The 26,388-nt window shown below is 40.5% G+C and overlaps 1 protein-coding gene across 6 annotated transcripts in view; it reads right to left on the minus strand.

Annotated features, from left to right (window-relative positions):
• Positions 1-2,162: 2,162 nt before the first annotated feature.
• The window catches only part of DNAJC13 (DnaJ heat shock protein family (Hsp40) member C13), a 161,414-nt gene continuing 137,188 nt past the window's right edge, over positions 2,163-26,388 (minus strand). For 4 of the 6 annotated variants that reach the window (XM_060683675.2, XM_060683672.2, XM_060683673.2 and 1 more), the window contains 10 exons: positions 25,861-25,935; positions 25,638-25,750; positions 25,114-25,283; positions 24,368-24,410; positions 23,337-23,510; positions 15,415-15,594; positions 8,633-8,773; positions 7,273-7,416; positions 3,928-4,027; positions 2,163-2,951 (listed from right to left, as the gene is read on the minus strand). In XM_060683675.2, coding sequence (XP_060539658.1) covers positions 2,854-2,951; positions 3,928-4,027; positions 7,273-7,416; positions 8,633-8,773; positions 15,415-15,594; positions 23,337-23,510; positions 24,368-24,410; positions 25,114-25,283; positions 25,638-25,750; positions 25,861-25,935 — 1,238 coding nt within the window. In that variant the 3' untranslated portion in view covers positions 2,163-2,853. Of the gene's footprint in view, positions 2,952-3,392; positions 3,509-3,927; positions 4,028-7,272; positions 7,417-8,632; positions 8,774-15,414; positions 15,595-23,336; positions 23,511-24,367; positions 24,411-25,113; positions 25,284-25,637; positions 25,751-25,860; positions 25,936-26,388 lie in introns of all 6 variants that reach the window. The other 2 variants (XR_009620597.2, XM_087892517.1) reach the window with 2 other exon arrangements.

Below are 26,388 nucleotides of genomic sequence, written 5' to 3' on the forward strand. Positions count from 1 at the left end.
CATTAGGCCTCCAGACAGTTAGGAAAATAAAATACCTGGGAATATGGATTACCACGAGATTCTCCTCACTAAAAGAGGATAATTATATCCCCCTTCTACAGAAAACACACCAAGACCTAGAAAGATGGAAAAAGCTCAAATTGTCTCTGATGGGTAAAATTGCAGCGATCAAAATGAATATCTTACCAAAAATTCTCTTTCTTTTTCAAAACATTCCGCTATCACTAGACAAAAAATTCTTTTTGGATCTGAACAAATACATCAGGAACTTTTTGTGGGAGGGTAAGAAATCGAGGATTTCTTTTAAGATACTCCAAGGGAAAAGGAATTTGGGAGGCTTTGGGCTCCCTGACTGGGAATTATATCAAAAGGCCGCAAAATTAATTTGGATCAAGGAGTGGATCAAGTTACAGGATAGGAGAACCCTGATCTTGGAAGGACATGACCTCCTAGAAGGATGGCACTCCCATCTCTGGGATATAAAGAATAAGAAAAAATCCTATTTTCATAAGCACAAATCAGGGAGACCCTCATTCGTACGTGGGACGAAATCAGACAGAAGATCTATTCTAAGGTACCCATTTGGCTTTCTATTATGGAATCGTTGGCGACTCCAAACAGGAGCGACGATTATAAATGGGGTACATATAAGGACATCCTCGACGAAGAAGGGAAACTTAAATCGCTGGAGCTATTGAGGGATCAGGGCTTTAGTGTGGATTGGTGGAACTATATTCGGATCAACTCAAGATTCCAAAAAGACAGAGATAAATTCGGAATAGCAGCGAAACATGGAAACTTTGACAAAATTATCTGGGGATCAGAAAAAAAAATGTTAACCAAAATTTACCACTTTTTATTAGATGAAGATAAGGCAGAGTCCATAGCAAAAAGACAATTGAACATCTGGGAAAAAAATCTAGGACATAGACTAAATTTCAATGACTGGGAGATAGCTTGGAATAGAAACTACAAAATAACCAAATCCACAACGTTTAGGGAAAATCACTATAAATTGCTACATAGGTGGTATCTAGCCCCAGCGAGGCTAGCTAAGATGTTTCCAAATCTCTCTCCCATATGTTGGAAATGTGGAAAATCAGTCGGCACCTTTTATCACCTATGGTGGACCTGCCCTGTGACTAAAAAGTACTGGTCCAAAATCCAACATTGGCTCTGTGAAATAACAGGACAGGAGGTAGCCCTAGCTCCGGAACTTTTCCTCCTAGGCATAACTGAAGAGGGCTTAAACAACAACAAAACCCAACTGATAATTCAGATTATAACTGCGGCTAGATTAGCCTTCGCAAAATGGTGGAAAAACAAACTTATACCCTCAGAGGAAACTCTAATAAATAAGATCTTAGAGTGCGCAGAAATGGCGAAACTGTCAGGCGAGTTAAAAAATGAGGACAACTTAAGATATTATGATGTATGGGGTATCTGGTACCACTGGCTTAAAAATAAGATGAAAATATGACTTTAGAATTTTGACCTGGCATATCTACTATAGTCATAGTGTATAGTATCATGTTTAGTTAAGATTGAAGCCTTATTTTTCCCAATTTCCGTTTTATTATATTGTAATTACACTGTACCTTCGATAGCTGAGATGGATTGTACATTCTCTTTTTTGTTTTGGAAAAATCAATAAAAAAAAAATTTAAAAAAAAAAGAATGTAAAGGAGGTATGTGTTTTTATTTTTATAGTTATAATGTACACTGAAAATGGCATTTAATTTTGTTGTACCATGTGCAATGACAATAAAGAAAACTAAACTAATTTTGTTTCATCATTCTAATTACATGCTGCAACCCATGGCCTCCTTTATTGTCAGATTCACAAAAGGATTAATTGGCACTCATACAAGAGCTGAAACAGTGCTAACCATTTTCTAAGATATAACTGCGTATAGCGGAGGAAAATTCTGATCTAATTTCTCTCCTACAATTCCCAAGTTATGTTTTGTAGAAATGTGTTTTTGTCTCTGTTGTTGACAGTTCTAGAACTCTGTAGCTAGAACTCTGAAAATAATTGAATAATTGTCTTACCTCATGCCACCAGAGCCATATTAACAGAAAAAAATACACCATTTTAGATCAGTATTCATAAAAGTATCTTGATTTTCCTTTTAGTTTTACCAAGAAATGAAACAGGCTTGTTTCAACAAGGCTTTCAGTTCCCTTTATTCTTTTAAATTTTATATACATATGAATGATTTGTATAATGTACATTCAATATAGAAAGTTTTATATACTGAATAATGTATAGAACATATCACAATGACACAATGTTTTTATACACCATGTAATTTTTAAATATAATTTTGCTGTATTTTAGTTTTTTGATTTGGTAAAGCCAGTTAAACACATGAGGATCTTATTTATGCTAGTGATTGGGGATATAGACAAACAACATCAAGCCAGTCAAGTTCTCAGAGGATGGTCAAGTCCAACTTGAAGCATTGAAGAAAGAAACTTCTAGTGCAATTTGGGAGGATCAAATGATTTAGCCAATTCTTTGAGACTGCAGTTCAACTTCAGTCATGCTAATTAATATAATACAAAATATTAGCAAAATTGTTTTGATTCACAGTCTTGTAAACAAAAATATAAGAAATAAATGTGCTTATGTACAGCAAGAAAAAAAATCTTGTGTACTCTTTTAGGCTGATCCACAAAGTACTTTCTTATGTTACAATGCAGTAGAATTGTAAATTTTCTAAAAAAGAATATTCATAGAAAAAGGAATAACACTGTTTTGAAACTGGGAAAGGCAGGCAAAATTTATTCTAAAGATTTAAGCCAATAAATCTTTGCCTTTGAGTCCCTTATGTAGGCCATTCATATCCCTTAGCCAATATCTCCAGCTTCGTGATCTACAGGAGGTGGAACATTGGGCATAACAGATGAAGGCCTCCCTGCAGTAAGATAGCCAGCAACTCCAGGACCTGTTCCACAAGGAGAGAAAAAAATCAGTATACTGTTGAGTATATTGTTAGGTCAGTTCAGACCAGATTAAGATTAGTTGTTTTATCTGTGACATGACAGTTTTTGTTTTCAAATTCCTTTAGCTAGATTAATTATAAGTAGTCTGCTATCAGAGTTCAGATTTCCATCCTTTCCATATGTATCTTCAAGCATTATTTAGATAATGTTTTGACATAACTGAAAATAGTTTTTTACACATATATAAATATAAAAATTCTTATTTAGACAGCTGTAATTTGGAACCCTGAAGTCAATGACCCCAAAAGCACGGCCGGAACTACAGCATTTTGTACCAATTTAAAACAGCCTATGTTCGCTACAATGGTACGGCATGCACCTTGTAAGCATATAATCTGTGGGATAGCGAAGAGGCTACATGCACTGAGCAAAATGGTATCTACCTGCTTTAGTGAATGCAAGAGAGAAGTTTAGCAAGCTGCCTGCCAAAAGGAGATTTAAAGCCCACTTCTGAGATGAAGGGGACTGCTACCAGATAGAAGGGAAGGAGAGGAGATACCTGAAGGAGAAAGAAACCAGAAGCAAGGGAAGTACAGAAGCAAGGGAAGTACAGATGACACTTTGAAGCAAAAAGTGAAGCATAACTTTATCACATTTTGAGAATGCTTTGTGATCTGATGCTTGAAATATAATCCTGTAATCCTTTGAGAATTAAAGCTGGATTCAAAAGAAAGTTACTTTTTCATTTAATCCTTAAACCCTTCAAGTATTTGTTATTGCTTTCACAATCATCTATTCAGATGTGAACCACCAGAAGAAATGATGAATGGAAACATCACTTTAGCCTGTATTGTACTATGTAGCAATTTCATTAACAGCTCTGTATATGAAAACCAACTAGAAGTCAATTAAGTGATCTTTCAAGGACAGAAGACAAAGAAGGACAGTGAACAACTCTCACTGTAGAAGTACGCTGACCTGTGAGGTATCCTGCTGTCTGAGTTTCAGATATGAACAAATCATGTTTCTGATCTTTGAAGGCACTCCATATGGAAGATTGAGACAGGATTTCATTCACCTACAAAAGTGAGAAAATAGAGAAAAAATTGTATTTGCTGTACAGGTTGGAGAGGGTTCACTTATCCTCATGGAAATTGGCTTAGTGTAATTTTTGGTTTTACCAAATCCTCAGTTTTTATTTATTTATTTTATTTATTTTATTAATTTAGTCCCCCAGAAGGGACTCAGGGCGGTGAACAGCCAAAATTAAAAAAACATACAAATGCAAAAGTTAAGATAATTAAAAGAATTAAATCACTGGATACCCAATTTAAAACCCCAAATCCAAAAAATTTAAAATCCCAATTAAAAACCATTTAGGCTAGGCCGGCTTGATGAAATAAAAACGTCTTCAGGGCTTTACGGAAGGTCCGGAGGTCCGGGATCAATCGTATTCCAGGAGGCAGCTCATTCCACAGGGCGGGTGCCCCCACAGAGAAGGCTCGCCCCCTGGGGGCCGCCAGCCGACATTGCCTGACCGACGGCACCCGAGGAGGCCCTCTCTGTGAGAGCGTATTGGCTGGTGGGAGGTTATTGGTAGCAGCAGGCGGTCTTGCAAATACCCTGGCCCTAAGCCATGGAGCGCTTTAAAGATGAGAACCAACACCTTAAAGCGCACCCGGAAGACCACTGGGAGCCAATGCAGCTCGCGCAGGAGAGGTGTTACGTGGGAGTGCCACGTCGCTCCCATAATCACCCGCGCGGCCGCATTCTGCACCAGCTGGAGCCTCTGGGTGCTCCTCAGGGGGAGCCCCATGTAGAAAGCGTTACAGTAGTCCAGGGGTGACGTAACCAAGGCATGAATGACTGTGCACAAGGAGTCCCGATCCAGAAAGGGGTGCAACTGGAGTATCAGGCAAACCTGATAAAAAGCCCCCTGGCCATGGCCGTCATATGCTCTTCTAAAGACAGCCGTGTGTCCAGGAGGACGCCCAAATTGCAAGCCCCCTCTGTGGGGGTCAGTGACATTGCCCCCAATAGCCAGCGATGGCACCAGCTGGCTATACCGGGACGCCGGCATCCACAGCCACTCGGTCTTGGAAGGGTTGAGCCGAAGCCTGTTCCTCCCCATCCAGACCCGCATGGCCTCCAGACACTGGGACATCACTTCGAGGCATCATTGGGGTGGTCTGGGATGGAAATGTACAGCTGAGTGTCATCAGCGTACAGATGGCATCGCACCCCAAAACCACGGATGATCTCACCCAGCGGCTTCACATAAATGTTGAACAGGAGCGGCGAGAGGACCGACTCTTGCGGCACCCCGCAAGCAAGGCACCTCGAGGTCGACCTCTGCCCCCCTGCCAACACAGACTGCGGCTGGTCAGAGAGATAGGAGGAGAACCACCGCAGCACGGTGCCTCCCACCCCCAGTCCCTCCAGCCGGCGCAGCATGATACCATGGTCGATGGTATCAAAAGCCGCTGAGAGGTCTAACAGGACCAGAACAGAGGAACAACCCCTGTCCCGAGCCCTCCAGAGATCATCCACCAATGCGACCAATGCCGTCTCCGTGCTGTACCCAGGCCTGAAGCCGGACTGCCACGGATCTAGATAGTCGGTTTCATCCAGGAACTGTGGGAGCTGTCGCGCAACCACACTCTCCACAACCCTCGCAACAAAGCGAAGGGTGGAGACTGGACGGTAATTTGCCAAAACGGCTGGGTCCAGAGAAGGCTTCTTGAGGAGGGGCCTCACCACACTCTCCACAACCCTCACAACAAAGCGAAGGTTGGAGACCGGACGGTAATTTGCCAAAACGGCCGGGTCCAGAGAAAGCTTCTTGAGGAGGGGCCTCACCACCGCCTCTTTCAAGGCGGGAGGCAAGAAACCCTCTCTCAGAGAAGCATTTATAATCCTCTGGAGCCAGCCTCGTGTTACCTCCCGGGTGGCCAGTACCAGCCAGGAGGGGCACAGGTCCAATAAACATGTGGTTGCGTTTAACCTCCCCAGGATCCTGTCCACGTCCTCAGGAGTCACAGGGTCGAACTCATCCCAGGTAACAATTTCAAGACCAGCCTCAGTCACACCGCCAGGATCTACCCAGTCAGAGTCCAAGCCTTCCCGAATCTGAGCGATTTTATCGTGCAGATACTGTGCAAAGTCCTCAGCCTGCCCTTGCAAGGGGTCTTCCCGCGCTCCCTGATGTAGGAGGGAGCGAGTCACCCTAAACAAGGCGGCTGGGCGGTTATCTGCCGATGCAATAAGAGCGGAAAAGTGGTTACGTTTTGCCGCTTTTATCGCCACTAGATAGGTCTTAATATGAGACCTAACTAGTGTTCGGTCGGATTCGGAGCGACTAGCCCTCCAACCACTCTCTAGGCGTCTTTTCTGGCGTTTCATCTCCCTCAGCTCCTCGGAAAACCAAGGGGCCGGGCAGGTTCGGCGTCGGGTCAGAGGCCACAAAGGCACGACTCGGTCCAGAGCACCGGCAGCTGTCCTATCCCAGGCAGCCACCAGATCTTCAGCCGAGTCGTGAGCCAGAGTTTCAGGAACTGGCCCAAGCTCCCTCTGGAACCTATCAGGATCCATCAGGCGCCTGGGGCGGAACCACCTGGTCGGTTCCGCCTCCCTGCAGTGGGATGCAGCGGTCAAAAGGTCCAGCCTCAGGAGAGAATGGTCCGACCATGACAGGGGTTCAATAACTATATCCCCAATATCCAGACCACTCAGCCACTGACCAGAGATAAAAACCAAGTCCAGAGTGTGTCCTCCCACGTGAGTGGGGCCATGAATTAATTGTGTCAGGTCCATGGCTGTCATGGAAGCCATAAGCTCCTGAGCCATCCCAGACGCCTCACCGGTAGACGGCAGGTTGAAATCCCCCATGACCAAAAGTCTGGAGGTATCAACCGCCACCCCGGCAATAACGTTGAGAAGTTCGGGCAGGGCCATCACGTGGCAGGGAGCCAGGTACGTGATCAGCAGGCCCACCTGCATCCCATGGCCCCACTTCACCAGGAGAGACTCACATCCGGCTATCTGAGGTACAGTGGCCTCCCTCGGATCAAGACCTTCCTTTATAACGACCGCCACCCCCCCACCCCTGCTCTGGGCCCTTGGCTGATGGAATGCGCGGAAACCTGGTGGGCACATCTGTACAAGGGGGACCCCCCCCTTCTTGGCCCAGCCAGGTCTCTGTAATACCTGCCAGTATTATAACTTCACCAGTCAGAAGAACTTTTATTTTCAAAATAAAAGTTACAATGAATCATCTTATTCCATATGATTTAAAATGAATTTAAGACATGTTTGGGATTTTACCTGTTCTCCATACTGTAAACTGCGAGTCATTGATTTCAGTGCTTTAACAATTTGAGCTTTTGTAGCTGAAGGGCTTTCCAGATTCTCAAGGCCAACACCTTCAAGCAATTTTAGGAGATAGGGTACTAAATCTGCTTTCAAGGCCTGCAAGATAATGTGAGTATATTCTTAAATTCAGACTAAGACATTTTGATTAAGACTCCTGTGAGCCTTCCTATTGCATTTAGCTGAAGTTAAAAATATAGCAAATGAATATAAATTGAGTTAAAATGTGGAATCATGGAATATATGAGCTAGAAGGAATTTTATGGATGTGGTGTAATCCTGTGTAAGAATGCTTTCTTATCAGAGATTATGCAGCCTGTTTGAGGGATACAATATTGTTTTGGGCTAGAGGTGGGGAACTATGTCCCTTTTATGGCTTATGCTAGCTGAGGAATTCTGTAAATTGAAGTCCAAAAGTCATAAAGGGGCAATAGTTCCCCACCTCTGTTTTAGGCAAACAGCTTAATGCTCTGTCAAGAATGTCTCTTAATATTTGGTCTGAATCCTCTCTTTTAATCTCATCTCTCTGTATTCAGAGAACAGGTCTGTCCTATACAGTACATGACAATATATTTTTGCAAACAATTAGCATATTGTTAATCATTCTCTATGGAAGCTATGGATCCTGTTTCTTTAAACATTTATCAGAGGGCTTGATTTACAGGCCTATGGTCATAATAAAATTCCTCTCTTGAACCTATTTCAACTTTTCTATGTCTCTTAAACTAGTATACTTTCAATACTTATATACCTGTCAATTTTGTCTGAAATGTAAATGCTGGGGAATCTGGCATTTCTTGAGGGTTCATACCATATTCCTAACATTTGATAGTAATAACATAATCATAAACAAAAAAGTCCATCACCTTAATCTTCATACAGTAACATTGTTGACAATACAGTGTCAGATAATCCAAGGAATTGGATCAGCAGTCAAGGAGAAAAGTATTCTCTGTCATAGTCCCTTCCCTCCAGAAATTAGATCCCCCTCCACCCTTCTGAAAAAGTCTTAAAACCTGGCTCTCTCTGTGTCCCCAAGGAGGCGTGCTATGCTAGAGGTGGTTGGTTGAATGAGAGACAAAAGTCCACTCCTGTACCATCCACACTCTTGGTTTTAACCTCTTATTTAATTGTTAACCTTAGTTTTAATGCTTTTAATGTTTTTATATCTATGATTTTATATTATTGTAAGCCACCCAGAGCCACTTAAGATAATGAAACAGGAACATAAAAAGTATAAATAAATCGGAAAAAATGCACAACTATAATCACAAATAAAGTGCCATTTTATTAGGAAGATACAAAATTTGCTTACTTGGACTACTAGATCATTTTGTTCCTTTTGAAACATTCGATTAAGTGCTTCACAGGCTATGCCAACATTATCTGATCTTTTCTTCATTCCATTCATCAAAGGGCAAATGGTCTCTAACACTGCCATTGAACGAACACAAAGCTATAAAAACAAAAGTTTGCCAAATATTAATACCTTGCAACTACCCAAGTAAAAGATTGATTTCAATTCCTGACTGAGGATTCAGAGATATTTCAGTAGAAATATGTGAAGTATTGTAAAATATGTGAGATAGTAGGAATAACCTTTTTGTTCTATATTCCATTTCAGTCTGTTCATGAAGAAAGCTTACTTGCACTCTACTAATTGGATTATGTGTAGGAGATGAACAGGCAAAGCTGGGACAATGGAACTAAAAAAGTATCAGCCTAAAGTCGTTACTTTCCCACAAACAGTCTAAATCCAATCCTTCTTGAATTCCATTGACCATTATCAACTGCCAATTTAGAACTGAACATTAGTTGACTAGATTAATGTCAAGCACAAAGAATCAGAATCATTTGTTAAGTTGCAGTTAAGATTTATTGTTCAACCCGATTCAAGAATCTAGACTGATGATTCATTTAATTCTGTCCCTTCGCTCTGCCTGTTTATCTCTTACAATAAGCACATGACCTTTGGTACTACATTCAATGAGTAGATGCAGGCAAAAGGACACGAGCAGTAGCATTTAAAGACCTGCCTTCAAAAAAATGGCCATAGTGATACCCTCATATAATGTGTGGCATCTCCATTAAATTGGAGGAAGAACAAGTAAAAGAAACTATGATAATTTGGGCTAAGAACTTTGACTATATAATCGAATTAGACAAATGGCAGAAATTATGGAATAGAAACTACAAGCTTACAATGTTAACAACATATATTTATTTATTTATTTTATTTTATTTATTAAATTTTTATACCGCCCTTCTCCCAAAGGATTCAGGGGGGTGAACCGCCAGGATTAAAATACATAGAATATGAAAATTAAAATAGTTTAAAAAATAATTAAATCAATTTGGCTTCCCCAATTTAAAACCCCTTACCCATAAAATTAACCCATTAAAATTTTAAGCCAGCCCGGCTTGCTGAAATAAGAAAGTCTTCAGCGCCCGGCGGAAAGTACGGAGGTCCGGGATCAGTCATATCCCTGGGGGTAGCTCGTTCCAGAGGGCCGGTGCCTCCACAGAGAAGGCTCTCCCCCTGGAGGTCGCCAGTCAGCATTGCTTGACTGACGGCACCCTGAGGAGACCCTCTCTGTGGGAGCGTATTGGCTGGTGGGAGGTTATCGGTGGCAGAAGGTGGTCTCGTAGATACCCAGGCCCTAAGCCATGGAGCGCTTTAAAGATGAGAACCAATACTTTGAAGCGCACCTGGAAGACCACCGGAAGCCAGTGCACTCGCGCAGGAGAGGTGTTACGTGAGAGCGCCATGTCGCCCCCATAATCACCCACGTGGCCGCATTCTGGACCAGTTGGAGCCTCCGGGTGCTCCTCAAGGGGAGCATTACAGTAGTCCAGGCGGGAAGTAACGAGGGCATGAGTGACCGTGCATAAAGAGTCCCGATCCAGAAAGGGGCGCAACTGGCATATCAGGTGAACCTGATAAAAAGCCCCCCTGGCCACGGCCGTCATATGCTCTTCTAAAGACAGCCGTGCATCCAGGACGCCCAAGTTATGAGCCCTCTCCGTGGGGGCCAATGACTCGCCCCCAATAGCCAGTGATGGCACCAGCTGGCTATACCGGGACGCCGGCAACCACAGCCACTTGGTCTTGGAGGGGTTGAGTTGGAGCCTGTTCCTCCCCATCCAGACCCGCACGGCCTCCAGGCACCGGGACATCACTTCAAGGGCATCATTGGGGTGGAGATGTACAGCTGAGTATCGTCAGTGAACAGATGGCACTGCACCCCAAAACCACGGATGATCTCACCCAGCGGCTTCACATAAATGTTGAACAGGAGAGGTGAAAGGACCGACCCTTGCGGCACCCCAAAACAAGGTGCCTTGAGGTCAACCTCTGCCCCCCTGCCAACACGGACTGTGACCGGTCGGAGAGATAGGAGGAGAACCACCATAGGACGGTGCCTCCCACTCCCAACCCCTCCAGCCGGCGCAGCATGATACCATGGTCGATGGTATCAAAAGCCGCTGAGAGGTCTAATAGGACCAGAACAGAGGAACAACCCCTGTCCCGAGCCCTCCAGAGATCATCAACCAATGCGACCAATGTTGTTTCCGTGCTGTACCCAGGCCTGAAGCTGGACTGGAACAGATCTAGACAGACAGTTTCATCCAGGTACTGCGGGAGCTGTCGTGCAACCACACTCTCAACAACCTTCGCCACAAAGTGAAGGTTGGAGATTGGACGGTAGTTTGCCAAAACAGACGGGTCCAGAGAGGGATAAAGAAAATCTCTATAAAATGTTTTATAGATGGCACCTCTCACCTGCAAAAATGGCGAATATGTACAAAGATAAATCTGTCAAATGTTAGAAATGTAACCAAACACCAGGTTCATATTATCACATGTGATGGACATGTCCCAAACCAAAAAAATATTGGAAGAAAATTTGCATATGGCTAGAAGCTATAATAAAACAACACGTAGACTTGAAACCTGAGATATTCCTGCTGGGCATGCTACCAGAAAAGTATAATAAAGGTAATACATATTTAATTTTACATATTTTAACAGCAGCCAGGATTGTATATGCACAATATTGGAAAAATGAACAAACTCCCACAGATGAAAATATAATCAAAAAAATAATGGAATGTTCAGAAACTAAAAATTAACATTAAAAATTAAAGAAAAAGAAGATTCTCAATATTTTATGACATGGGAACTTTTCTACAAATGGTTAGTCAATAGATACAGAGATCAGATGGACGGGTTTATATGAAATATGGATTATATGAGAAAGAAAAATTGATTAGTAAACATTTTGATGCTTATATAATTGATGTTAATATGGAAGATAGTATACTTTATAACAATGATTGATAGTATCTACTATATGTTTGTATGTTGATATGATCATATTGATTATGAGGATGTTTAAATTTTAACACTTTTGTTACCTAGAAAAAACACTGTTCAATTTAGAAATGGAATTTGTAATATAAAAACAATAAAAACAGTATTAAAAAAATGTGTGGCATCTCAATGTGTTCACACTATTTATTTTGTATCCAACCAGCTTTAGTGTGCCTAATAATTGTCTCAATACAAAGATGCATTACCTAATTTATAAATGAGAGATACACAACAACTCTCTCTGTCCTTGGAAGGAAGCAATGGCAATCACTTCTGAAAAGGCTTATCAAGAAAAGTGTCCAGACTTATCCAAACTTTCTGTCTAAGACCCTAGAAAGTTGTTATCAGCCAGAACTTTTGCATTTCAATGTAGCAAATAATTATGTATTTACCCACAAAGAGAAAAGAAGAACTGGCCCTTTCTTTTTGTAATACAGGAGAAGGAAGAGGATTTGAACTAGCTCAAGGACGACTTGGACCAGGCCATATTCACCACTGTTATGAGATCAATTGGAGCAGGTGAAACTGCTCTCCAGATTCTGTGTAAGCGATCAGCCCAAAGGGTCACATTTGGGAAGAAACTCTATCATCATGTGAGTTCACAACCTAATTACATAATCTTGTATATAAAAATTCTTTTTCCAACAACTCAAAAGAGATAACTGTAGCCAAAGAATGATGTTCTCATAAAAGAATGATGTTCTCATCAACCTTGCTGTCAAGCAAAACCAAGCATTTAATAGTGAGTGCCATAACATGTGCACTAATCAAACAGGTGGCAAGAAAGTAGGGGCAGCCAGGCACAATACAGGTTTGTAGACAGTAAACACAGGATCAATCAAAATGGACTCCAATGTCTATACACCAATGTACAGAGTATGAGGAATAAACAGGGTGAATTAGAAATTCAAGTAAATGAGGGCAGATATGATATTGTTGCCATTATGGAAACTTGGTGGGATGAAACCCACAAATGGAACATACAGCTAGAGGGATTTAAATTACTTAAAAGAAATAGACCAAATAAAGAGGTGGAGTTGCACTATATATAAGAAATAACTTCATCTCTACAGAAATAGAGCACAACAATGAAGAAAATTATCTTGAATGCATTTGAGTCAATATTAAAGGGAGGGAAAATAACATTGCCATAGGTGTATACTATAGGCCACCCAACCAAACAGGAAAAAGATGAACTTTTTGCTAGGCAGCTAAGGTATGTAGGAAGCACATCACAATAGTAATGGGGGATTTTAACTACCCTGACATCAACTGGGAGACAAACTCTGTACCATGGGAAGATCCAACAGGTTCCTAACAAACCTAGCAGACAACTTTGTTTCCCAAAACGTAGAGAAGGGAACAAGGGGATCAGTCATATTGGACTTAATTCTCATTAACAGAGATGAAATGATAGGTGGTGTTGAAGCTACAGGAACCTTGTGGAGTGAGTGATCATGCAATATTGGAATTCAACATTATGCAAGCACAAGCAATAGAACAAAGTCAAACTAGAGTCTTGGACTTTAAGAGAACTAATTTCAATAAACTTAGAGAGCTTGGGAAGAATTCCATGAATGAGAATCCTCAAGGGGAAAACAACTCAAGAAGCTTGGGAAATTTTGAAAAGTGAGATTATAAAAGCCCAGTCTAGCACAATACCAATGAAGAAGAAAAATAACAGCTCTCAAAAACCAGCATGGCTGCATAAAGAACTCTCTGACACATTGAAAGACAAAAAGGACAAGTATAAAAAGTTGAAAGGGGGGCACATAACTAAGGCAAAATATCAGCAAATAGCCTGAGCCTGCAAAGATGAAGTGAGGAAAGCTAAGACTCACAATGAACAAAGAATGTGACAAAAGTAAAAAATAACAACAACAAAAGCTTCTTCCAACATGTTAAAAAAAAAACCTCAAGGAAACAATTGGCCCATTGCTGAGAGAAAGTGGCAAGAAGGTGACAAGCAACAGGGAGAAAACAGAACTACTTAACTTGTTTTTTGCAACGGTTTTTATACAAAGGGAAAAAACAGTCCAACCTATCAAAAACAGCACCACAAAAAACAGATTAGAAACACGTGAAAATAGGGGAAAAATGGTAAATAAGCACCTGTCTACCCTAGATGAGTTCAAATCACCAGGACCAGATGGATTACACCCCAAGGTTCTGAAGGAACTGGCAGACAAGATCTAAGAACTACTGAACTATATCTTTCAAAGATCCTGAAGCACCGGGGAACTGCCAGAAGACTGGAAAAGAGCTGATGTAGTTCCCATCTTCAAAAAAGGAAAACAAAATAGGTCCAGGAAACTACAGACCTATCAGCCTGACCCTAATACTAGGTAAGATTCTGAAAAAGATAATCAGCAACGAATCAGTGAACACCTAGAAGCAAACAAAGTAATAACCAAAAGCCAACATGGGTTTGTCAAAAACAGATCATGTCAGACTAATCTTATTGCATTCTTTGACAAAGTGACAAAATTAGTGGACCAGAGGAATGCTGTCAATATAATTTACTTGGACTTCAGTAAGGCATTTGATAAAGTAGACCATAACCCACTACTAGATAAAATAGAAAAATGTGGGTTAGACAGTATCACCACCAGATGGATTCATAACTGGCTGATGAACCGCATTCAACATGTAGTCCTCAATGGAGCCGCATCTACATGGAGGGAAATATGAAGTGGGCTCCAAGGCTCTGTTTTAGGCCCAGTATTCTTCAACATCTTCATCAATGATTTGGACGAGGAGATAGATGGGAACTCATCAGATTTGCAGATGACACCAAGCTAGCAGGAATAGCCAACACTCCAGAAGATAGGGTTAAGATACAGAAGCATCTTAACAGACTTGATCATTGGGCGCTATCTAACAAAATGAAATTCAATGGTGAAAAAAGTAAGGTTCTACATTTAGGCAAGAAAAACAAAATGCATAGGTACAGTATATGTGGTACCTTGCTCAATAGTAGTAACTGTGAGAAGGATCTTGAAGTCCTAGTGGACAAGAAGCTAAATATGAGCCAGCAGTGTGCAGCAGCTGCCAAAAAAGCCAACACAGTTCTAGGCTGCATAAACAGAGGGATAGAATCAAGATCACATGAAATGTTAATACCACTTTATAAGGCCTTGGTAAGGCCACACTTGGAACACTGCATCGAGTTTTTGTCACCACAATGTAAAAAAGATGTGGAGACTCTAGAAAGAGTGCAGAGAAGAGCAACAACGATGATTAGGGGAGTGAAGGCTAAAACATATGAAGAATGGCTGCAGGAACTGGGTATGTCTAGTTTAATGAAAAGAAGGAGTAGGGGTGACATGTTAGCAGTGTTCCAATATTTCAGGGGCTGCCACAAAGAAGAGGGAGTCAAGCTATTTTCCAAAGCACCTGAGGGCAGGACAAGAAGCAATGGGTGGAAACTAATCAAGGAGAGAAGCAGCCTAGAACTAAGGAGAAATTTCCTGACAGTTAGAACAATTAATGAGTGGAACAACTTGCCTCCAGAAGTTGTGAACGCTCCAACACTGGAAGTTTTTAAGAAGAGATTGGGATAACCATTTGTCTGAAGTAGTGTAGGGTTTCTTGCCTAAGCAGGGGGTTGGATTAGAAGACTTCCAAGGTGCCTTTCAATTCTGTTATTCTGTCCCCCCCTCCCCCCAAAAAGACCAACCCTGACAAACATACACCTTTTATTGTGACTTAAGGCTGCATACCTCATTATCTGATAGTATGTGTATGACTCGCATAGCACTTTTAGGAATAGCATTGTTCTTATGATTCATAGCTTGAAGAATTTTGGGAAGATGACCCAGTGGAGGAACCTGGTCTGCTAGCTGAGGCTGAGCACTAAAGAGGCATACTGTTGCTGTTGTTATTGTTTCCAAAGTTTCCCCCTGTTTCAAAACACAAAGAAAGTAAATTATACAATGGCACACATAGCAGTTTAAACTTTAATCGTATTAATCTGATTGAAAAACATGACTAAAACATGACTAAACAGCAATCACAATGGATTCCATGAATGGAATATTTTAAAACTGTATTCAAAACACAGCTTCTCTTATTAATAAAACTATACTCCAGGTAGTTTTCAAGGTTTGGAACTTATACTGGAGAAAATTCAAGCTGCAGAAATGATTTTAATTGTAGGTACACAAGTTGTTATGAATAATGAATCAATCATGCTTACATTCCATGATGTATTGCTGCTAGTTTATTTTTGACATTTGAAAAACTATTTTCTTTTTTTTTAAAGTTTATTTTTTTAAAAAATATAAGCATTCCATCTTCCCTTAAACAGTGTGTCGTCTGGGTACAAATATCTCTGTGCAATAATCATCAAAATTTACAACATTGTTCATTACATTGATATTAATTCTCTAATCTTACAATTATAATATATTGAACAATTGAGCACAGTAAACTTATTCATTTTTCTCTTTTAACATCTTCTAATAAAAATGTTATACATAATAATCATAATAACAATTATCATATTGTTTACCTCTCTACTTAATGTATTTTCTATTCTTTTTTAATCTTTTATTTCCAACTTCCATTTTTATTCTCTAACCATTGATAAAATAATTCCCATATCATATAATATTCAGTTTGTTCTTTCTCCTTAATTGCAAGTGTTCATTTCTGCACACTCCTTAATTGCAAGTGTACATGTTCATTTCTGCACATTCTAATATTTTCCTAATCACATTCTCATCAGTAGGGATCTCTTCACTTTTCCAATTTTGTGCAAATACGATTCTAGCTGCAGTTAATACATGTATAATTAAATATGTGTTCTCTTTACTATAAGTTTCAGGTACAATCCCCAGCAAAAATATTTCTGGTTGTAAATCAATGTGCTATTTTATCATCTTTTCCAGCCATGTATGTATTTTGGTCCAGTATTTTTTTTGCTTCTACACATGTCCACCACATATGATAATAAGACCCAGGTATTTGGTGGCACTTCCAACATTTAGCTGACCTGTCTTTAAACATCTTTGCCAACCTCGCCAGTGCAAAGTGCCATCTATAAAACATCTCATACAAATTTTCTTTATATGCAGTTCACATTGTTAATTTGTAATTCCTGTCTCACAGTTTCTGCCATTTATCTAATTCTATTGTATGACTGAATTTTTTTGCCTCCTTGTCTCTTTCACTTGTTCATCTTCCAGTTTTCTGCCCAATAGGTAGTTGTACAATTTTTTCCAATCTTTCTTCTGTTCCTGTTAATTTCTTATCTAATTCTATTAATTCTTTATAGAAACCATATAATTTAACATCTTTCTTATATCTAGAATGTATCTGCACTTGTGAATGCCATGCCATATCAATCCCTTGATCACTCAGTTCCTGTTCCCCCTTTTCATTCAAAATATCTTTATATCTAACAATATTTCCCATGTTAATAACATTTGGGTGAATCAGTGCTTCCATTGTTGAAAGCCAAACTGATATCCTCCAATAATGTTGCTCTTTAATTTTCTCCCATACTAACATTAATGCATTTCTTATATAATGTCTTTGAAAGTAACCATGTATCTTATTTTTCCCATACCACAAGAAAGCATGCCAACCCAGTTGCAAGTCATGTCCTTCCAGAGTCAATAATCTTGTATGCCTGAATACAATCCATTCTTTCATCCATGTTAATACTGCAGCCTGGTAATACAATTCCCAATTTGGTAATCCAAAACCTCCTCTACTTCTTGAATCCTGCAACATTTTAAAGCTAATTCTTGCTTTTTTCCCTTGCCAAATATATTTTAATATTATTTTGTTAAGTTCCTCAAAGTATTTCCCCCCCAATTTTATCGGAATTGACTGAAATAAATATAATAATCTCGGCAATATATTCATTTTGATTGTAGCTATTCTTCCTATCAACGATAATTGTAGTGTTTCCCATTTTTCCAGATCTGTTTTAATTTGTTGCAACAATTTATAATAATTATCTTCCTTAATAGTTACACATCTTGCTGTCAGTTGAATCCCTAAATATTTTACTTTCTTAGTATTATGAATATCTATTCTCTTCATTAACTCTTTTTTCTGTTTTTCCAACTGCTCTGCCTCTCGCATGAGTGCTCTGGAATGTGTCCCCCCTTGACGGTTGATGTGGGCCTTGGTGGTTACATTGTCCATCAGGATGAGAATATGGTGGCCAGTGACCAAGCGAACTGACCTGAGTTCCAGACAGTTGATATTGTTTGCTAGGTCCTCCTGCGACCACTGCCCTTGTGCCATCTGCGCCTGAAAGTGGTTGCCCCAGCAAGAGGCTGGCGTCTGTTGTGATGGTTAGGTGATTGGCCTCCTTGAAAGCACAACCCCTGTCCATGGCCCAGGACATCCATCAATGGAAGGAGTGTAGCACTTTGTGTGGGACCATAACCTTGGTGTTTGAATTGCTTTCTCCGGATCTCTGGTAAGGTAAGAGAAACCACTGTAAGGTCCTTGTGTGTAGACGTGCCCAGGGAATTATTGCGATTCACGATACCATCTTGCCTAGGAGCTTTGAGAGAAGGGCTAGAGGAACCTTGAGGTCTGCCCGAATCTGATTTATTAATGTCTTTATGCTGTCCTGACGCTCCTGTGACAGGTAAACCTCACATAGTGAAGTGTCTATGATCGCCCCCAGGTAAGGCAAATGGTAGGAATCAGATGACTCTTCCTATATTTGACAGAAAACCATGATCCTGAAGAATCCGGGTTGTGACTTGTAGGTCCTCTGTCATCTGGGAGGAGGACTGGATTAAAATGTTGTCCAGGTAACATTGGACTCAGATCGGTAGTGCCCTGATGTGGGTTGAGAGTGCTGCCAGGACCTTGGTGAACACTCTGGGTGCTGAAGACAGACCAAACGGTAAGGCTCTGTATTGGTAATGCTGACCCGCATAGTAGAACCGGAGGAACCATCGATGTAAAGATAAGATGGGCATGTGAAGGTATGCCTCTGTTAGGTCTATGGACATTAAGAAGTTGTCCTCCTGGATGCTCTCCAAGATGAACTAGAGAGATTGCATTTTGAACCTCTTGTAAATGAGGTAATTGTTTAATCTTTTTAGGTCTAGAATTTCCCCCCCCTGCCCCCCGAGGCCTTGGGAACCACAAATAGTATGGAGTAGAATCCTTGCCCCTGTTAGCATGTCAGGACCGGCTGGATAGCTTGAATGTCCAACAGGTGTTGGATTGCGGCCTCTATGAGGCCCTTCTTTGCGTTGTCTCCTGGTATGGGACAACATATGAAGAATCTCGGGGTGTGGAGAGAAATTCGAGCCTAAGGCCTAGTCTCACTATGTTTAGAACCCAGGTGTCTGACGTGGTTGCCTCCCATTGATTCGTGAATAGTGCTTGGGAGCCGCCAATGGGAGGGTCTCACCTGGGGTCACTTGTAGCGCCGGAAGGGATGGCTTCCAGAGCGCCAAAATGGTTTCTTGGCCTGGACTTGCTGTTTGTTTCTATCTCGAAATCTGGCTTTATCTGTATGTTGATTCCCTGTGGGAACCTCCTTTGGAAGTAGCCCAGTCCAGTCTCTGCTTGCCGAAAGGGGGAACTATGAACATAAGGTGAGGGACATCGGTCTGCTTGCTTGTGTAGATATGACAGAATTTTCCTCCTGTCCTTGGTTTCAACCAAGATGGACTCCATGGCTTCCCCAAATACCTTGCCACCCGTGAAGGGTTCAGAGTCTAGCCTCCATTTGGACTTGGCATCTGCCTGCCAGTTGTAAAGCCACAGCATGTGGCGCGCCATTACCGCTGATGCTATAGCCCTGGAAATGAATTTGGCTGCATCAGGTGGCATCAGCCAAGAATTCCGTTGCTGCTGCCAGTTTGCTGATGTCTTGTTGAAGGCATTGGTCATCTGGTGGAATTCTAGTTTGCATCTGGCAAAGCCAGGCTAAGGAGGCTCTTTTGAAAAGCGAGTCCGTCGTGGTTGGCCTGACTGCCCAGGCCGCTGCTTGTTAAGCCCTGTGAAGGGAAAGCTCTGTTCTCCTATCCTCTGATTTTAGAGTGTCTGCTGTGTCCTGAGACACAAGGTTAGAGGATGTTAAGGCTGCAACCGGCCTGTCTACTGTTGGTAATTGTAGCTTCTCTGCGAAGTGTGTGGCTACATTATAAAATCTCCTGACATTCCCATTTGGGTTGGATATTCTACTGGTTGGGCCCATTGTTTCCAGACCATATCACGGAACAATTGTGGCGAGGGAACCTCCTCATTCTGCGCAACTGGTTGTGTAGAGGAGCACATTTGGATCTGGTAGGCCCAGAGCAGACTTTGATACACTGTTGGCTGTGGTCGTGACTTTAAACAAGAGAGGTTTGAAGAGGGATGGGCGGAACAGCCTCGTGAACGCTGGGAGTTCAGGAGCCAATCCCTCATCCTCTGAAAGACTTGTCTCTCTGGTCCTCCTCTTCTGAAATCCAATCTCTACTCTGTAGAGGGATGGAGTGGGAGAGTGAGACTCAGGGGTGAAATGCTACTGGTTTGGGCCGGTTCGCCCAAACCGGTAGTAATAATTGCTACCATTCACCCGAACCGGTAATAAAAGAATGCTTTAAAAAGTACGACAATCAGCTGTGCCGCGCGATCGTTGGACCTTTCAAAAACTTTTTAAAGCATTTTTTTTACTACCTATTCGCCCAAACCGTAGTAAAAAAATGCTTAAAAAAGTAAAAAATTTGATGATCAGCTGTGCGAGGCAATGTTGGAACTTTTTTTTTAGCATTTTTTTTTACTAACAATCAGCTGTGAGAAAATCAGCTGTGACTGATTGGCTGTGAGGTTCCTGCTTGTTGCAGGGGCCATTTTGTGAGCTGCTTTTACATTGTGTGTGAGTCAGTTGTGCAGCTTTTGTGTTATTTTTGTGTAAAGTGTGATAGTTGATTTTTGAGCTCTCTGTGACTCTGTGAGGTTCCTGCTTGTTGCATGGTCATTTTGTGTAAAGTCCAGCTGCTTTTACGTTGTTTGTGTCAGGTGTGCACCCATGCCCACCCCATCACATGAACACCAAGCCACACCCACAGAACCGGTAGGGAAAATATTTGAATTTCACCACTGGTGAGACTCCATAAAAGTCCTCAAATCTTCCTGATCTTGGGGTGCTGGGTGCTGGCTATGCTCCAAGGATGGGTCTGATGCCACAGAAGCATTCTGGTTCCCCTGTTGCAAGGATGTGATAAGTCCTTGTGTTAAGAATATCAAAAGCCTCATTTGCTCAGAAATCTCTGAGCCTTGAATTTCCCTTGGGCGGAGCCCCGCCTTTGTGGGGGTAAAAGTGGCCTCTGAAGCCATATCTATCTTTTTAAAATCTAGCTCCTATCCCTTCTCAGCTGACAGGCTATTTGACTGTAAGGATTGTTCTTTGGCACCATCTGGCAACCAATTTGGGGGACTTATATGCCTCTGTTCCTTGGCTGTCTCAGAGAGCCTTAAGGAGGGAGCAATTTCATTTCTCCCAGAGAGCTCTGTTAGCTCTCTTCATTCAGCATGTCTTTTAGTCTTTGAGATTTCCTTTTCCAAAGCTCTTTGATGCCTCAGGGCATCCCTTTCCTCAGCTTTAGAGGTTTTCTTTACATGCAGGGTTTTTGCCCTTATCTTGGCAACTATTTTCCCACTGCCCACTTTTGATGCTGAGGGGCTTCTTTATTCTATTTGGGGTTGTACTGAGACCCCCCCTTTTTCCCCACTCACATGAGCCACCTCATAACTTTCTGATGCAGCAGTACTCTTCATCCTTTGTTGCTGTGCTGGGGATTTTCTGGACCCCTGCTGGGGAGGTGCCAGAACGTCTGCTGATGAAAGCACACCAAACGTCGACTCTCCTGGGATGAACTGGAAATAGCGGCTGGGCTGAGAGAATTAGATCTCCAGCCACGTTGTTCTGGCAGCTGTGCCAGTCAGACCGGGTAGCCAGCACACTTATTGCAGCAGTTGTGCCGTTAAGAATGGGAAACTAGATGTTTCTTTGTAGTGGCTGTGTCAATCAGACCAGGTTAGCCAGTTGGGTCCTTCCAGCAGCTTCCTAGCCCACCCAAGCTGCAGCGTCATTTAAATTCACTCCAACGCCAAAAGTAGCTAAATCCAAGCCATGTGACTGCATCCCCTTTAAAAAGCCTCTCCAGCGCCTAACAGCTGATCTTCGGCTTTCCCGCCTTGCCACAGCTGCTCTGTGAAGCGCTCTTTGAAGTGCGCCATTTCTGTTTCTCAGCTGTTTTTCCTTGTTCTCTCTAGCGCTCAACAACTGACTTTTGCAAGAAATTAAATAAAACCAAGCTTCCGTCCAAAACAGCTCTGCAGCACGCTCCAGAAGTGTCGCTTCCGAAGTTGCTGCCTTCTGCTCCACATAGCTGCTCTTAAAGAGACAGGCTGTGTTTCTCAGCCACCCAGAAAGGCTGAATTAAATCGCAAAAACAAAACACTGATAAATTCCTCTATTGTTGACTCTGAGAATCCAAAGTAAGTTAAATCCCTTTGTTCTGAGTAGCTTTTACGACACATATCTCTCTCTGATGAAGACTGAGTCAAACTGGGGTTCAGTCAGGAGAGGAATGGCATAAAAGTTTAATAGACTCAGTCTCTAAGAGGAAGAAGGTGAAGTTAACCCATACTTTGGATTCTCACGTCAGCACATCGGAGAATTTTCATTTTCTCTCTATTTATTTTCAGACCTGCCACTTCACCATATTCTTCTAATTTTTTTTATTAATTTAGGCCCTGTTTCTTGTGGATCTTCTAAAACTAAATCATCTGCAAATGCCTGTAGTTTATACTTCTCCTTTTTTATTTCTATGTCTTTTATCTCTGTACCTTGTCCAATATTTCTATTTAATACTTCCAATGTCAATACAAATAATAGAGGAGACAAGGGGCATACTTGTTAATATCTTTCTTACTGCTAACCTTCTGTCATATCTCCATTTACCATCACCTTTGTAGTTTGTTTATAATATATCGCTTTAATCACATTAATAAATCTCTCCCCAAAGTCCATATCATTTAGTTGTGCCAGCATAAATTGCCAGTTCACATTATCAAACGCTTTCTGTGCATCTAGGAAAATCAATGCCATTTGCTTCTCTGGATGTGCTTCATAATATTCCAATAATTTAAAATTATTCTTATATTGTTTTGTCTCTTAGGTAACAAACCATTTTGATCTGGATGTATAAATTGATTTAAAAATCTTTTAGTCTTTCTGCAATTATTGAAGCAAATGTTTTGTAATCAGCATTCAATAAGGATATCGGTCTAGACTGAAAAACTATTTTCATAGGCTTCACTAATTTCAATCTATATTAATGTCTTTTATCATCTTGAATTGTTAGTCAATATAAAATATTCTATTACCAGAACAAAGAATAAAAAAGCTAATTTTATTTTAGATTTATTCAAAAGTAAAATTTCATTAACTCTTCTGTAAGTCTACTTCAGTGAATGCTGCTATCAACAGAAATACTCAATTTTAAATTAGTGAATATAAGCTAGAAAAAGAATTCAAATTTATTTCTTCCTAAATTTATTTCCTTTTCTATGAATGAGAAGGATTCAATCATTTTCAAAAATTTAAATTAACAATCACACAAACTTAGAAACTAAAGTTGAAGTCAAACTTAGAAACTAAACTTACATGGGGATTATTCTTCTCCAGTAGTTCAGTGAATTTTTCTAATAAGGCAATGAGAAATTCTCTAGGTTTCCGTAGGACCCAGGCTGGCTGGGCAATAAAGATTCTTAAGAAGACACCCCCTACAGTCAGTTCACCCTCTGCTTCACCATATACAACAGCAAAGTCCTCAGGCAACTAAATCAACCCAAAAAAGGAGAAAAAAAGTTATTCTGTTTCCCTGACATAAAAGTTTCTGCTATTTTTTATTTATTACTTATGGGCAAAAGGAAGAAAGTTAGAATAAAAATATCTAAAACTGAAACCAAGCATCTTTACTAGATTACTTTGAAAGTCTATAATGGACAGTTGGGGCCTAGCTTGGATAGCTGGTGATTAGGGAAAAGAGCAGTTCCAACTTTATTTATTTATTTGTTTGTTTGTTTGTTTGTTTGTTTGTTTGTTTATTTATTTATTTATTTATTGGTTTGATTTATATGCCGCCCTTCTCCGGAGACTCAGGGTGGCTTACAATGCATTAAGCAATAGCCTTCATACTTTTGTATATACCTGCTTAGCAGGGCTTTCGGCACCCCCTAAGCGGTGTTCTTTTTATACAAAGTCAGTTTATTGCCCCCACAATCCGGGTCCTCATTTTACCTACCTCGGGAGGATGGAAGGCTGAATCAACCTTGAGCCTGGTGAGATTTGAACTTGCAGTAATTGCAGGCAGCTGGCAGCTAAGTGCTACTTTAACAGCACTTTAGTCCGCTGTGCCACCAAGGCTCCTAGTTATTTAATACATAATAAAATATACTGTTGCTACTTCCCCAATATTGCCCTGCAAATAACACATTATCTGGAAATTATAAGGGTTGCATACTGATGTATTTTGAGTGTACCAGCTTTAAAAATATGTTCTACAAAGTCCCAATATGACAATCAGAGCAGGCAATGAAAGAATATTTGCACAGGATGAAAATAGGCAGGACATAAGCAATAACATAAAACAAAATGTAAATATTTTAATTATATTTATATTAAGATGTTTTTACCTTCCAGTTAATGTCAGGATTGTCCCTTTGCAGCTTAAAGTGCCTTTAAAAAGGAGGAAAGAAAATTATTATTTTCTCTGAAAACAAAGTCAGGCTAGCAACATGCAATCTTTAGCTGAACTATTTCTAAGAGTTTGATGAACTAACCCAGACATTAAATACCAACAAAGGAGAATATTTGTAGCTCAGGGTTGAAATGAGGGTTCTTGGTGCTCTCTGAGCTTGCTTGTTTTCTTGTAGATGTTTCATTACCCTTAACTAGGTAACATCATCAGTGCTAGTAAGTAATGCTGTTTGCTGTCAGTTTATATTCTGGTGACTTGTCTGTTTGTTGTCTGCTGAGACAATCAACCAGCCCAAGAGAAAAAGGCTCCAGCACCTCTCCCCCAGTAATCAGCATAGATTAACTCGAAGATCAACTTCAGACCAACAATCAAGTAAGCAATACCCCAATAAAAAAACCTGCCAAAGAACCATCAGTAAACAGCCCAAAGAATCTCTAAGACTGCCCCCACCCACACAGACAGACAAGTCACCGTAATATAAACTGACAGCACATAGCACTCCTTATTAGCACTGATAAAGTTACCTAGTTAAGGGTAATGAAATGTCTGCAAGAAAACAAGCAAGCTCAGAGAGCACCAAAGACATTAAATATTTTAAGCCTACAGAAAGAAATTGTTTTCAAAGTAGTAGATTTGTTGGAATGAAATGTAGATAAATTATTTATTTTTATTGTGACATACTCTAGCATCATTTCGCGAACGGTCGTAGATACTTTCTCTCTGGAGCTATCATTCCATATTAACTCTGGATTTTCGTGTGTTCCTTCAAAAATGTGAACAGCAGCTTCAGGATTATCTCTCATAGCATCCATGAAGACACCAGGTAGAAATTTCATTAGGATAATTCTAACCTAAGGAATAAACACACACACACAGACATGGAGCTTACAAATTTGTCCAGTTCCAGTGCTCCAGTTAATTAAATAAGTGGATTGTATCAGTGGAATGAAGCAAAATAAGTTTTTTTCTGAAAAAATTACTAGAAGTGATGCCTTCCTCATAGGGCAATTGGAAGCCAAGCGCATGTGCCTGCTATTTATTTCTGACCATCCAATTCAATTATTTCAAGTCCTGCAAGGATTGAACATTTCTGAGAAGTTTATTTCAAGCCAAATCCAAGGCATTATGTTTATACTGTATGGTATGTATCTCTTGGGTTGCTTTTAAAACATCTGTGAAACATCTATTGATGATGCTATACTTACCTTTGGACCAACCAGCTTGTCTGTTGTCATTTTAGCAAAAAGCTCTGCTGTCTGAGATCGAACTTGTGGATGTGTTGAATTACAGAACATATCAAGTAAGTAGATTAATGCACCTAAAAAAATACAGAACTGCTAATATTTCTAATTACATTGAAGCTATTAATTTTGAATAAAACAAAAAACTTGTAATAATATCACAGCAAAACAATGACAGTTGTCATACCTTTTAGCATAGCTTCTTTAACTATTTTGGTACTAGATGTCAAAGCATACAGAGTTTCAAGAACTAGCTGCCGACCTGCCAAAATTAACAAATTGTGAAACTTTATAGTTAGCTATTTGACATAGTCTAAGAGAATACAACATGGTTTGTTTAAAGTTATATATCAGGTTTATAGAATTTCCTGGTTTATTTGTTTTATATAAGGCATATGACAGGTGGACATCAATCTCCAATTTTATTTCAAAAATATACTGTTCTATTGCAATTGGATTAATTAACTTTTATGCTATATCTGTCTTGCGAAGTTAATAATTTAACTGAATTCTTTCTATATCTAATGTGCACGTAACTTAAGGAAGACATTATTACTATGTGACTATCCAAAATTAAGCAGCTGCTTTACTGTCAAAAGTATAGCATAGTAATTAATCTAAAAAAAATCCCTTATGCCTTCTTTTTAATTATCTAATTAGCAGTATTTTATGAGACTTTCTAGCAAGCAGCAACACTTTGCCAACCTTGGCTGAT

The sequence above is a fragment of the Pantherophis guttatus genome, chromosome 4 (genome assembly GCF_059756535.1).
Source record: "Pantherophis guttatus breed Tessera chromosome 4, ASM5975653v1, whole genome shotgun sequence".
NCBI classification, from domain to species: Eukaryota; Metazoa; Chordata; class Lepidosauria; order Squamata; family Colubridae; genus Pantherophis; species Pantherophis guttatus.